Source organism: Alosa pseudoharengus, unplaced genomic scaffold, assembly GCF_046254945.1.
Source record: "Alosa pseudoharengus isolate Yale_2024_CS ecotype anadromous, Long Island Sound unplaced genomic scaffold, YU_APseudo_1.1 YU_APseudo_1.1_scf_21, whole genome shotgun sequence".
Taxonomy (NCBI): Eukaryota; Metazoa; Chordata; class Actinopteri; order Clupeiformes; family Clupeidae; genus Alosa; species Alosa pseudoharengus.
The window spans coordinates 12,601,097-12,615,821 of record NW_027468674.1 but is presented as its reverse complement, the minus strand read 5'-3'; the positions used below and the strand labels follow the sequence as shown (position 1 = coordinate 12,615,821).

General features: G+C 44.2%; 1 protein-coding gene across 2 annotated transcripts in view; it reads right to left on the bottom strand.

Annotated features, from left to right (window-relative positions):
• The window catches only part of sec24c (SEC24 homolog C, COPII coat complex component), a 35,562-nt gene that overhangs the window by 14,892 nt on the left and 5,945 nt on the right, over positions 1–14,725 (bottom strand). For both annotated transcript variants that reach the window (XM_076297911.1, XM_076297910.1), the window contains exons 3-8: positions 11,085–11,205; positions 10,324–10,493; positions 9,020–9,985; positions 6,947–7,089; positions 2,163–2,274; positions 9–136 (exon numbers count right to left, since the gene is read on the bottom strand). In XM_076297911.1, coding sequence (XP_076154026.1) covers positions 9–136; positions 2,163–2,274; positions 6,947–7,089; positions 9,020–9,985; positions 10,324–10,493; positions 11,085–11,205 — 1,640 coding nt within the window. The remainder of the gene's footprint in view (positions 1–8; positions 137–2,162; positions 2,275–6,946; positions 7,090–9,019; positions 9,986–10,323; positions 10,494–11,084; positions 11,206–14,725) is intronic.

Here is a 14,725-nt window from a genome sequence, read left to right as displayed (position 1 = left end):
GTTTTTACCTCATCTGGGGGCAAGGTGGCTAGAGGTTTGATGACTGCAGCCAGGGGCACCTGTGACTGCTTGGACATGTCTGAGGTGCAGGGCACGTTGTAGGCAGTGCAGCGGATGAACCGAGGACTGGCGTTGCCTGGACGGACACACACACACACAGAGACAGAGAGAGAGAGAGAGAGAGAGAGAGAGAGAGAGAGAGAGAGAGAGAGAGAGAGAGAGAGAGAGAGAGAGAGAGAGAGAGAGAGAGAGAGAGAGAGAGAGAGAGAGAGAGAGAGAGAGAGAGAGAGAGAGAGAGAGAGAGAGAGAGAGAGAGAGTCATCGTCATTGCTAACTCAGCGAGACATACTGTGAGGCACTTGAAGCGGCAGACAACTCATAAGTCAGACATGTCTACCAGCCATTGCCTGTCTGGGGGTAAGATTCTTAGAGGACCCAAAACACAAGAGGAGCACAGACGCATGACTCAGACAGACAGCTCAAAACATCACAAATCCTCTGGGCTAATGCTAGTCACAGACATAAGGTAAAGGCCAATTTAGAGTCCAAGCGACAAGCGTCGCTCGACAAATTATGACGTAAAAGCGACACAATTTATGTCTGCTGGGGTGCACAGACATTGCCCCGATCTCTGGATTGCAACTCAGGGGGTGTGTGCTTACTTTCGTTCCGCAGTGACATGTAACGTCAATGTCCAAATTGTTATAGAAATTAGCAGACAATTTGCCGCTGGACTATAAAAGCCTGTAGCTCTGTGACATCTGTTGGCAGCAATTAATTTTTGTCAAGCGACACTCGTCACCTAGACTATAAATTGGCCTTAAAGGCGCAGTGAGGGATTTCGCCGGAAGTCACATTTGTTTGTGTTTATGTTTACATTCATTAGCAGACACTTTTGTCCAAAACAACGTACATTATATTTTAACCAAGGACCAAACGAAACACACCAGGGAGGTAGCTCACCCCTCAGTATTCCCAAAGAAATTCCAAGGACCAAACGAAACACACCAGAGAGGTAGCTCACCCCTCAGTATTCCCAAAGAAATTCCACGCAGGGTTACGTTTTTGTTTGGGGGCAGGCTCACCCCACTTTATTTGTTTCCAGTTTTCAGAGCCTGGGCTGCCTACAGAGACTGTGTTTTTTACAGTTTAATCACGAAATGAGCAGCTAGTGGTCGTGAGGAGATTATTGCTGAATGTGACAAAAAAAATGTTATGGGCTTGAAATCGCGTAAAATCCCTGACTGTACCTTTAATGCTGAGCATTAGATCAATCACTCTATTACCTATTAACGTTACCATAATATCATCTCACACAATATTGTTCATTAACAAAAAAATAAGAAGAAACAATTGAGCAGCATTGAGGGAAATGCCACAATATCAAATGATATCAAAGAAAATGTAAAGAAAAAGGGGAACGTTTGGATGTTCTGATGGGTCTATCCAGCACCAAACTTGTTCTTGCTGATCTTTTAAAAGCAACAGGAGTTTATTGGTCTCCCTCCATTTTTCCTGAGTGATTGTAAATCATGTTGAACCATTTTGATGTGTTCAAACACAAGCGAAAACAATAACCTCCGACAAAAGCGATATGAGCATCTCTGTTAAACGTGTGCTCTAAACTTGTATGTTTTGTTTTGTTTTGTTTATTGATGTTTATTTGACGTTATCCTGAGTTGATTGAATTGATTGAACACTGACACCTGTGACTGTTAATGTGGGTGTGTACCTGTAATGTGATTGGTTTTCTTGGTTTTCTTTGGGACTGTGCAGCCAGAGGCAACATTAAGCCGGCGATTACACCGAAAACTAGAGGGGCACTCGGGGAGGGTAGACCTCTGCCCACAGATTACCTCAGCCAGCCACAGACAGAAATCGGCTAGTTTTACATGTCCGACAGAAGAAAACAGACAGAACGTCCAGTGGAAAATATCCTTGGCGAATTAACAAACTAATAACATCTTAAATAAGCTTTTATTGTACACATATATTGTAACATATGTTACAAAGACGACTTAAATAGAAACAAAAGTTATGAAAAGTTTATTTTCAAATCTCAACTAGCACCATACTACAGATAAACAAATCACACTGGTTAAAGAGTATACTAAATTAATTAATTAATTAATGTGAATGCAGTAAAGAGGATGTGGACTCACCTTGATCTTTGACCTGGAAGTTGGTGGTGACAAGGGGTGGAGCCTGACCTCTGACCCCCGTGGTGAAGGGCTCGGTGCCTTTGTTGGCCTTGTCATCCTCAATCACCTGGATCTGAAGAGGAGAGGGGAAAAAGACATGAGATAAAATAAATAGACACAAGCACATAGACACCCCCAATATCTCTGGCGTGCGCGCACACATATACACACACACAATATACGTCACCTCACATTGCTTTGGCATTCCAACTACTAGTTAAAGGTGCAGTCAGGGATTTTACATGATTTCAAGCCTATCATTTTTTTTGTCACATTCAGCAATCATCTCTTCTGACCGCTATCTGCCCATTGAGTGATTCAACTGTAAAAAAAAAAACTCTGTAGGCAGCCCAGGCTCCGAAAACTGGAAACAAACAAATTGGGGGCAGCCTATCCCCCAAACAAAAATAAAAAAAACTGCGTGCAATATTTCTGGGAATACTGAAGGTAGGGGTGAGCCGTGTTTCGTTTGGACCTTGGTTAAAATATAATGCAAATTGAAATATATTATTAAATACAAACAAACGCGACTTCCTGCTAAATCTCTGACTGCACTTTTAATGTCATTTCCAAAAAGATGATTTCTACATTCAAAGAAAAGGAAGAAGAACACCAAGATGAGAGGATCGAAGAGGATAACAGACAATTTGTGTCCACCAGTGATCCTATCGTCAGAATATACCTCTCCAGGCACCAGAATATACAACATAGAACTGGAATGGTGTGGAGAAGTATTAAGAACTTTACCTTTGCACTCCAGATTGGCTAATCTCTTGGGGTATCTAGTGAAGCTTTCTTTGATTACATTCTGACTGCACTCCCTCTATGACTTATTTAAGGGTCATAAAATGTCACTAAGGTCCACGTAGCTAACCTGATTAAATGTTTTTGTTTATTCTGTAAATCTTCTCAAATAGAAGAAAACAGGCTAATAAGCAAGCCTGGCCACTGCTGTGAGCAGGAATATCTGCAAGACATTCTACTTTCAATGCAATTAGTATTTCGTAGCTGTTAAATGAATGGTTCAATTTTATCCTGATATGGATGACAGGATGGTGGTATGAGGATTTTGCAAGCCAGTGCCAATGATGCATTCAGAAGTATATTGCGACGATAGAGGCCCACCACAACATCAAATTAAGTATAGACCCAGCAGAGCACCAAAAGCCAAGTCCACACGATGTAAGTGACAGTTTTGTTGAGTGACAGTTTTGTTGAGACTAGTTCTAGGTATGCGTGTGCGGAAGGTGAGGTGGGGTGGGGTGAAGGTTGGGTTAAGACGTGAGTGAGTTGCGTCAGTGAGCTCCAACAACAGCAAGAGCTGATCGGTCATGCAAAGAGAGGAGGACTATCTACAGGAGACGTGCAGACAGGAACAGAGCAGCACCGACTGCTGATGGTCAGTTTATGGACGGACAGATGTGTTCATCCAATGGAATTACATGCGCATGACTTACACATGAACATGGGGTTATCAGAATACTCTGAGCAGCAATCGTGATGCCATAAGAACTCTTCTGAGATAGTCATAATACTAATTTCCCACTGAATGATACCTGCTCAACTCGGCTCAACTCTTATTTTACTCTACTTGATTCAGATGCTTCCTTTCCCCCTTATCGTAGGTGGATACCATTGCGACATGGAAAGAAACAACCATGGCAACATTAACACAGTACACACTGTAACAATCATTAACAATAGCAAGGGGATCCGTGGGAAACTAATAGCTAATTCACGGGAAGATAGAATACTCTTCTTTCTCAATCTTCAAAGCGGTATTCCATTTTCAGAGTGGCAGTCTGAATTTATGAGCGCGCCTGTTGTGAATGATAACATAACGTAGTTGTGAATAACGTTAACTGCTTGTCATGCTAGCACGGACAGTAGGGCTGAGGTATTTAAAATGCTGGGCTTGTTCAGAGTGTTATTACACAATAATGACAATAGCAAACCAATCAGTAAGCTACAATACATTCACGTCACATTTGCAGGGTTCCCATTCTAAGTGAAGTGTAAAATTCCATGACTTTTCTCTGACAAAAAAATAACAATTTCCATGACCTAGTTTATAATGAAGGGTACAAGATTTCAGACTTTCCAAAACTCCATGATATTCCAGAAATTCCATGACCTGTGGGAACCCTGCCTTTGGTATCGCCTCACCTTGCTTGGAACCTTAAAGGAGGGGATTCCATTAGTACCTACCTACCTGGTACTACAGGGTAAATCAAAAAAAGCGACTAGAGTTGAGGCCAGTCGAGCAGGTTCCATTCAGTGGAAAAACAGTACAATAGTGTTGGTGTTATCAATACTAACAGAAGTAGCAGCAATATTGTTATATTTAAGATACTTATATTCAGGGCAACGCTGAGTCTCTCAAGCTTGCATGCTCAGGAAACAATCTTGTGCGCTGCAAACAATCAAACACTGGACTGACGAAAGCATCGTCATCTAACGTCATTCCATTTAAATACCAGTGTCAGATTATTTGACAACACAAGAGAGACAACACAAAGTGCTAAAAAAAAGAGACAGTGAACATATTCAGGTGGACCACTCACAATACCCAATAACAGTGTTTCCTATACATTGACTAATCTGTGGCGGGGCGCCACGAAATAAAAAAATCGGCCGCCACAGATCAATATTCTATGTTTAATTTAATTTAAATTAAATATAAGGTCAAATCCTTGCTTTGGCATTGAGTTGCGCTTTTTACGCACGCAGCCTTTCCTTGCCCCGCCCCGCTCTCTCTCGTAGCCTGCTGCCACTCCTCTGCATGTGCATTTAACAAAATATTCACGATTGTTGAAGGATTGTTGTTGCCACATAAAAGCATTGCATAGAAGACGTCTGGCTAAATTGCTATTAAATCCGCTTAGCATCGTGACAAATTTGTTCAAAACTGCTGCATTGAAGTGAACTCTGCTAAGGTCTTATCACAACATAGTAGGCTACATTGAAGAGACTAAACTAAGTTAAGTTATGAAATCAAGCAGTATCTCAAAGCTAACGTTAGAATACTGTTTGGATGTCGAATTTAGCATGCTTAGCCTACTTACTGCTGCTTGTCAATTTCGTTGAAGGGCTCATTTTATTGACTCTGACACTGAATGTTTGCAAAATCCCGATGTAAATGGAAAAGTGTTTTCCAAAATACAAAAATGCTTGTCACAAGGAGAAGTACGAACCTTTATTTTAATTATGTAGAAAACGTTATGAATTGCATCCACACATCAGCAGCCTTTCAACTGTGTTACAATGGCAAGGGTTCCCTCAAACATCTTAAAGTGACAGGCACTCAATTAGACCTATACACTACCAAGACGATCTTAAACCCCCCCCCCCCCCGTTGTCCGAGTCATCTGCCGCCACAAATTGAATCCAATTCTGTGGGAAACACTGCAATAAGGTTTCAGAGAGGGTGGGGTGTGTTTGTGGAGGTGGTTAGTGCATCACACAGAAGAGAGATAAGAGAGGACAGACACACACACACACACACACGTCACTTACTGGGCTGGGGATAGCGTCTGGGTCTATTCTATGTCTTGTTTTCTGCACAGGCGGCATGTCAGGCGCTTGCTTTTTTTATTTAATGGGTTTTTTTTTTTTTTTTGGTCCAGCAAATTGAGAGAGAGAGAGAGATAGAGAGGAGGGAGAGAAGAAAGATGCCAAAAACAACAAAACAAAGAGAGACATGAGGCAAAGGAAGAGAGAATAGAGGGGAAAGGTCAACAGATGAGTAACCATGGTTACCTCTGTTTTCTTTTTTTCTTTTGTGCAGACCAGCAAAACACACATATTAGTCATGAGTGCATTTTTTTTATTATTATTATTCTTAGAGGGCATTTTCAAGGAAACATGGATGCAAAAGACACTTGCAGTAGTGCATGCAAATTACCTTTTCATATCTTAAAAAAGAAAATGCGGTTTTCTTGTGAGAGCTCAGGCAAAAAAGGCTACACTTTATTTTCATAGCAACAGTGTAGGCACTATCCAAGTTAAGCCACCTTATGATGCATGCGTGAGACACAGTATAGCCTTCTATCCCAAACACCATAACACACACCAACACAAACGGACGTTAACTTTGTACATATCACGACACCATGTCAAGCAAACTGTGTGTGTGTGTGTGTGTGTGTGTGTGTGTGTGTGTGTGTGTGGTGGAGTGTTTGTGTGTGAGTGTTTGTGTGTGAGTGCTTTTGTATTTGAATGCACCAAGACAAAAGTGAAACTGACATGCTGAGGTGATAGGTGTGATATACACTGTAGTGTGGTGTGTGTGTGTGTGTGTGTGTGTGTGTGTGTGTGTGTGTGTGTGTGTGTGTGTGTGTGTGTGTGATCTGAAGAGCCTGAACAGACATACACCACACTCACAGCCAGAGGATGTGCTTAGGTGCCATTACAACAAACAGCAGTGTAATCAAAGAAGAATTTACTGTTCGGGCTTTTGTAATCAGAGCAGAATTTTGTGCACACTTAGATCCATGCAAGTATCTTTCAATGAAAAGAATGGCAGGCGTAGAGGTTTGCATTGCTCTGATAAAAAGATACCATGGATCTAGGTGTGCAGAAAGTTCTTCTTTGATTGCAAAAGCCTGAACAGTAAAATAACAAAAGTGTGTAACTCATGATAGTATAATACAAGATGTGAGGGTGTGAAGTAGTGTGTGTGTGTGGTGTATGTATGTATGTATGTATGTGTGTGTGTATGTGTGGGTGTGTGTGCGTGTACGTACTGGACTCGGGATGGAATCGGGGTCCAACCGCTTCTGTGGCTGAGGAGCGGGAGCAGGAGCCTGGGGAGGGCCTCCAAAGCTCTGTTGCCCAGGATACGGCCCTGGGTAGCCTGGCTGTGGACCTCGCATCTGCCCAAAAGCACCTGGTTTAGAAACAAAAATAAAAATAAATGTAAGCTTAAAATGAAGAGAACTATTATATTATGCACAACACTGGTTGTACCTTCATACACACTGAAACGTATGGCATGTTATTTCTACAATTAATTACCTATTGTCAATTAATTAATTAATTATTGTCAAGTCAATTGCTTTTGAAATGTATAGTTCTATGAAGAGGTTGATAAACTGGGCACAATGGTGGGGACACTAACCATTCTGCTGGGAACGGTACCATTGCATCACATTTTTTATTTTATTTACAAATTAGTAAACGACAACAGTCTAGTTTCTACCATAGTACTAGATCTACACCCTTTTGATGCACCTAGTCTGCACTGTGTTCAATACGTGTTGTGCAGATGTTCAGACATGACTGAAGTGTTGCACGATTAAAGTTGCAGTTGGCAAGTCTGACAGATTGAGGGAACTTAGCCAAAATTGTGAATGTTTACAACTCTCATGCCCCTCCTCCACTACCACCGAGCACCCTCTCATCGAGTTTGTGCTTGTCAGTGCGCACCAGACTGTGACTGACAGTCAGATCTCAGACAGCCAGATCTCACACAGCCCTGCTCTGATTGGACCAGAAGAACCGGGAGCTGTGGAATTTTGCAAAACAAATAACAGGCTAGACACATATTCCTGAACATATTCACATGTATTTTGTTTTGTCATGAAAAAATCCCTTCATGACCGTGAAACTGCTTAAATGCACCTCGACTCGCCCTCTGCCTCATCTCTGAATGTGGGAAGCTAAGTGCTCCCGCCCCAGACACTGTATACAACTCTGCCTGCTTTACAACTCGGTTTCACAACATTAATAGCTAACATTGTTATGCTAAGATAGCTTACTCTGCTCATCTTGACAAGCTAAATGTGAAGATACATCCTCAGGAAACCTCTTTTTCTAGAAATTATTTGGAAAACTACCCCGCAAATCAGGATTGGGTTCCCACAACGACGGGCTGTTCTGATTCGTTATTTGAATCAACTGAAGCACTGTCCATCTAAACCAGAAATACTCAGCTGTGGTGTTAACTGCTTATTTAGCTCATTACATGTCTTTTAACACATAATTATTAACTCATTGAGTGCCAAAAACGTAATATTACGTTTTTAGCTTTTTTTTTTAAATTACGAAACTAGACACTCTAACACACCTTATATGTGATTTTGGGAACTCTGATGAATGGAAATGAAATATATGACGATCGAAAACTCGTGAAAACGCACAATCTGGACATTTTATCTGGACATTTTATCATAACTCGGTTGCCGCTTTGGGTCGAATCAGTGACGCATGCACGTCATCTCAAAACCAGGCCATTTTCGTGGGTCTATCACTAGGTGGCAGTCTCGCCAGGTCTCGCTGATCACTTCCCGGAAAGTTTACAGACAACACTTCATATTTCATGAAAGACGTTATATCTCCATTTCTAGAAAAAAACAGCGATTTTGGCCACTGTTTAGCTTGGGATTTCTCAGGAACAGAGGCGTGTAGAAATACACGGTTTGCACCCACTGAGAGCTTAAAGTCTCACCTTTTAAACAAGCCATTGTATGTGTTCATAGCTATAACACAGAATATGCTGTGGCTGTACAAAAATCATCAACAATGGTCTAGATTGCTGGCACTCTAGGACAAAGCTTCCGAAAACAGCTTGGCATTCAATGAGTTAACAATAATAATCAAAACACCTCATGCCAAATGCATGCTAAAAACATGCGAAAAAGGTTAAAATTACTGATGTTTATGCAGTGGCACTGATTCAGTACTGTGTACTGGAATTAGACACCTAGGCATAGCATCATGCCAAAGCAAACATTACGGCACCATGACAACAAGTTTAAACTTGCCTAAGACGACAAACACTTAAAATGGGGCACAGCAACAGTGGTGGGCACACTAACCATTCTGTTGAGCTGGGTACCCCTGCATGCCTGGCTGAGGGCCTGGCATACCCGCTGTGGCGGGGCCCATCTGTGGAGGCATGCCTGGCTGGATGGCCCCCGGAGCCACATGGTTGGCCTGGGACATGGGGGGCCCAGACATGGAGGGATGCGGGATCGGGGGGCCCTGCGTGCCTTGGGGCCTCGGAGGGGCGCCCCCCTGTGGCGGAAAGCCAGCGGCGCCGGGCGGAGGAGGCACGGGCCCAGAGAGAGGCGGGGCTGAGTGGAAGGGTGAGGGCTGGGAGACCGGGGGCTGCTGCTGCTGCTGGGTCATCTGCTGGGTCATGGGGGCGCCTGGGTACGACTGCAGCGACGACTGGGTGGAGGTCGGGGGTGGAGGGAGGCCTCCGGGGAAGCCGGAGTTGGTGGCGGCAGCTGGGCCAGAGGGTGAAGGCTGTGAGGTGGGAGGTGGAGGCCTGGGGAAGCCAGCCTGCTGCTGCTGCTGCTGCTGAGGGACACCCTGGGGAGGTAGTGGGCCTCCATACAGGTGCTGGGAGCCGGGCGGGGGTGCTGCTGTCGGGGGAGCTCCAGAGGAGAAGGGGGCTTGCTGCGAGGGCGGAGGTCCAGCAGCAGAGAACGGAGGCAGCTGCTGCTGCTGCTGCGGTGGTGCTGGCTGGGGCTGGGGCTGGGCGGGTGGAGGAGCTCCGGGGAAGGCCTGCGATGCCTGGGGGACGGGTGGAGCTGAGGCAGCAGCAGCAGCTGGAGGTGCGGCTGGGGCCTGGGTGGGGGGAGCGGTGGAGAAGGCCGGTGGGGGTGCGGAGGAGGTGGGGAAGGGCTGCTGGCCAGGTGGGGGACCCCCGTAGAAGGACTGAGGGGGGCCAGGGGCAACTCCGTCACCTGCGGCAGAGTGTGGGGAGGCGGAGGAGGTGGGGGGGAAGGAAGGACGCGGTGCTGTGGATGTGTAGGCGCCAGAGACTGGAGGCACAGCTGTGGAAACAAAGCAAAGAAAGTAAACAAACAAAAACAAGTACACACATACACTCACAAATATCCCTCACATTCATTCATAAGAGCAATACGAACTGGTACAAGGCAAAGCATTCATTGCTCACAGCAAAGTAAATATTTATACTTTGGATTAATCTAATTGGTTTGCTAAATTAGCACAATGGCTGCTCAATTAGTTATAGAAGTTATGTAACACATCAATTTTATCATGTATCTTTGGATACTAGTCCCTCACTTCCCCCGAGTTTGAAATGATGCATTTTCTTGAATGAACTTCTCCTATTTAGCCTGATAATGGCCACCGTCAGACTCCTCACCATAGCCAGGAGCTGCTCCTGTGGGGGGGGCTGACCCAACCTGCATTCCCGCCATCTGATTGGTCATCTGCTGCATGCTTGTAGGTGGGCCAGCGAATGGCTGGCTGTAGCCTGACTGGGGGGAGGACAGGTTCATGGGTGCTGGGGCATAGGGCTGGGACGCAGGAGGCCTGAGAGAGAGAGAGACCGACACACACACACACACACACACACACACACACACACACACACACACACACACACACACACACACACACACACACACACACACACACACACACACACACACACACTTCCATTTATTGTGATTGGATGACCATGACAATAGCAAACCCTACTAATGATTAAAGTTCTCCAGAAAACGTTGTTGCCCTGGATCAATGGGAAGGTGCCAAAACCACAATAATGAGGAACGTTGCCCAGCAACATTGCTCAGAAAGTTGCCCCATGTATCATCAGCTTTAACCAGAGACTTTCTAATGAGGAGACACAGCACTCAAAAAATCCTCCATGGAAATGCATGGGGTTAAGTTTGTAGTTGTCTACACATATCCCACCCCTTCCGCGGCAAAAAGTCGACATGTAAATACATTGAGCCAATCATGTGGTGTGTTGTGAAGACATCGTGCCAATCATCATTCGCCTATTCCACAATTACAGTAACGATGATGGATGGTAACCGCAAAGACCATGAGGCCTAAAACAGGTCTTCAAGTGGGGCACTGAGATTAACAGGGTGCTCCGAGTCACTGCACACTGACCTCTGGTTTGGGGGTGCACTGGGGGGAGGGCCGTTCTGTGCTTGACCCCCACCATACTGTCCGTAGGCTTGGGGGGCTGAGACAGGTGGAGCGCCTGAAGTGGGGGGGCCGCACATCGATCCTGCGTGGGCAAGAGAGGGTAGGTAGGTTAGCAATCAAACACGCAAACATAAAAATATGCATGCATTATCTAATACATATAGCATAGGCTATACAAAAAAAAAAAATCACATCAGAAGAACACATCAGCACTGTAAGCATTAACGGCACGCCACAAAACACCATAACAATCCTGAATGTTACTGCAGCATGCACCAACGTTTCACAAATCAGCCGCGAAGCTGCCAGCTTACTGACGTCATCAAGCCAGAAACAAATGGAAAAAAAGAGAGAGAAAAGATGGGAAAGGGGGAAAAAAAAGAGCATGTTGGCAGAGATATGAAGGGCAAATGACAGCATCTGCTTGTGAGCAGCACAGGAGGCAGTGACACATCACAACCTTGACTAACCCAGCCTGAGTCCCTACCCAAAGGGGCAGCAGCATTCGGCCCAGGCATGGCCCAGATCCGTTCCAGATACGGAAACGATCTAAAGGTGATGATGCACAGGCTAAATTGTTTGATCAATGTTACTGGGCAATTCTGAGCCATGATGTTCGGGAACTTTATATACACTTTTTTTAAAAACATTTTTTAATCTGGAGATCTTTAATCATCAGAGGACAAATTGCTGCAATGCAAACATCTAATCAGAATACTACAAATCACTGCCCAGGAACAACAGTCAAAAAGCTGTCATGTATCACCTTGAGTGAAGCTAAAGGCCAACGCCCATTGGTGACAACAATGCTAGTGTCTTATTATGGAACGTACCGAATATTATAAAAACCCATAAATAAGCTTCCCTCAAAACGGTGAAAGCAATATTTAGAGATACAGTAGCTAAAAGCATAACAATGACAGAAACCCAGCGTTATGGTGCAATTTAAATTTACAATAACTACATTTACATTGGGCTATGCCATTGAGGGTGTTCACACTTGGTCCCTTTCAGGCTTCTAAAAGTCCAGTGAGACCACCTCCAGTAGTATCGGCACGGTTCGCTTTGACGTCTGCGGCGCGGTTCGCATTATCTGTGCATTGTGAACACAAATCGCCCTGGGTTCTCATTCACATTTTGCATTGTAGGCTAGCCTATTTTGTCCTACTTGACTTTACATTGCCAAAAGAGAAGGCATGTTGTTTATTATAAAAAAAAACTATTATTATTAGGTTCATGATAGGCCTACAGACAATTTGGCTACAAATTTGGTGTGTTCTGACGTTAACGTTCGGCTGAATTCCTTTTCATCCAAGCTATTGGTAGCCTAACTAATGAAGAATTAGCCAACTTTGGTGTCATGTAAGGACCCTGTTCATGTTGTACAGCAGTGGTTCTAAAACTTTTTGTCTGGCGACCCCCCCAGAAAACATGGGCCAAGTCTCGCGACCCCCTTCTCTCTAACCGGCAGAATTTGATTTCGAAATGTTGTGAGATGGGCATTGGAAGCAGAGGCAGAAAATGTCTTCTCTCATAGGTAGTGTCAACATCAAAGGCATTATGTCAATGGCAGCCCTGACTAAAAACCTTTACAAAAATGTCTTTAATTCAGACAGCAAATCCTTCCGCAACCCCTCCAATATTTGTAGCTACCCCCAGTTTGAGAATCACTGTTGTACTTGTCATGACATTTTGAGTCTGTTAGGAATCACAAAGGCACAGTTCAGTACATGGCCCCATAGCATAGCTTGTAAGCCCTTTGGCTGCTTTAGCTGCTAGCTGGCTAACTCACAATTTCTTTTCGACATTTTTTCCGACCGACAGTATTCCGTGAACATTATCAACTGAGCTTTGTGTTATGGCTGGAGTTCTGCTTTAACTGTATTTACTAAATGAACTGCATCAAATTTGTTTTGTTTCCTAGTGTGATTGTTTCCTTTACTTACAATACTTTGTATTGTTATTACTATTATTTTTACTATTAATTTATTTTATTTTATTTTTACAGCACTTTGGTCAAATGTTGTTTTTTAAATATGCTATAATAAATTGACATTGACTCCTCTATGACCGTGAACTAAATATCTTTGGTGTATGGACAAAATAAGGCTTTGGAAGACACAATCTTGGGTTTCGGGAAACAATGATCGTCATTTTCTGCGTTTTTTTAATCAAACAACTAATCGATTAATCGAGAAGCAGATTGATCGACTATGAAAATAAACGTTCGGTGCAGCCCTAGTTTATGACTGCATAAGACGCAGTCTGTGTGAGCATTGCTCATGTTTAAAAGAACTGGTAGTGTGAGACACTACCAATGGGCTTTGCCTTCAGAATGACCTTGCATCCCCACAAACATACAAGTTGAACTGGCTGGCAACAGAGTTGGGGGGGATAAGGCAGGTGGGGTTGAGACAAAGCTTTGGGACAAAAGAGGAGTGACTGCCAAGCACAATTAGACAAAGTTACCTAAGTCAAGAGGAGAGGAGGAGGACAGGTCAGAGACTAAGTTTGCTGCAAAAGCCTTAGAGGGAAAGCTTGCATAAGGAGAATATCCTGAAATACAAGAAAAGAACAGCAGTGAGGGGAAAAGACGGCAGTGACAGAAAAACAGAGTGAGGAAGGACGGAAGGGAAGAAGATATTTAGGAGAGAGAGAGAGAGAGAGAGCGAGAGAGACCTGGATAATGAGAAAGAGAGAGACCAAGCTGACAGGGTTTGGTGTTGTCAAACTGCTTTTTCTGAGGTAGTAGAGGTAGAGGGGTTGGGCCCCTGTGAGCCTCGAGTGAGAGAAATCGCAGTGACATTAATGTCACTGTACAGACAGAAGTGCTTTCTGGCAGTGCTCGCACCGCACCAGGCGAGCTAGAGATCTCTCTTCGCAGAAAAGTCTGTTGAAGAACACTATAGTTTCACTTCCGTCAGCCCAATTGATAGAATTAGAAGGAACTTTAGAGACTGTGATGACCACTCAGTTGTGAGCTTGAACCCACACACTCCCTTCCTCAGAGAGAGAGACTACACAGAGTCCGCAACTGAAGCACTAGGTTTGCGGAGCTTAAAAATAGTTTTAGAAGACTGGTCTAATCTAATGTGTGGGGGCAGCCATGGCCTACCGGTTAGCGCTTCGGACTTATAACCGGAGGGTTGCCGGTTCGAACCCCTGACCAGTAGGCACGGCTGAAGCAAGGCACCTAACCCCTCACTGCTGTTGTTGCAGGCAGCTCACTGCGCCGGGATTAGTGTGTGTTTCACTAATTCACGGATTGGGATAAATGGCAGAGAGCAAATTTCCCTCACGGGAGCAAGAGAGTATATATAAACTATACTATATACTAATTTCTTCAAACATCCGCGCTGCTATCACGTCTGGTGTAGCCAGTTCCATTGATTATAGTGGAAGCTAAATGTTGCTCTGCAGTGTTTCCCATACATTGACTTATTTGTGGCGGCCCACCACAATATCAACATTGACCACCACACAATGATTTTCCAGATTGTACTAAATTGTGCTTAAATCTGGTTCGCATCATAACCACGCTGTGCTAATTTGTTAAAAACTGTTGCATTGAAGTTAATTCTGCAAACCAACCACCACAAATG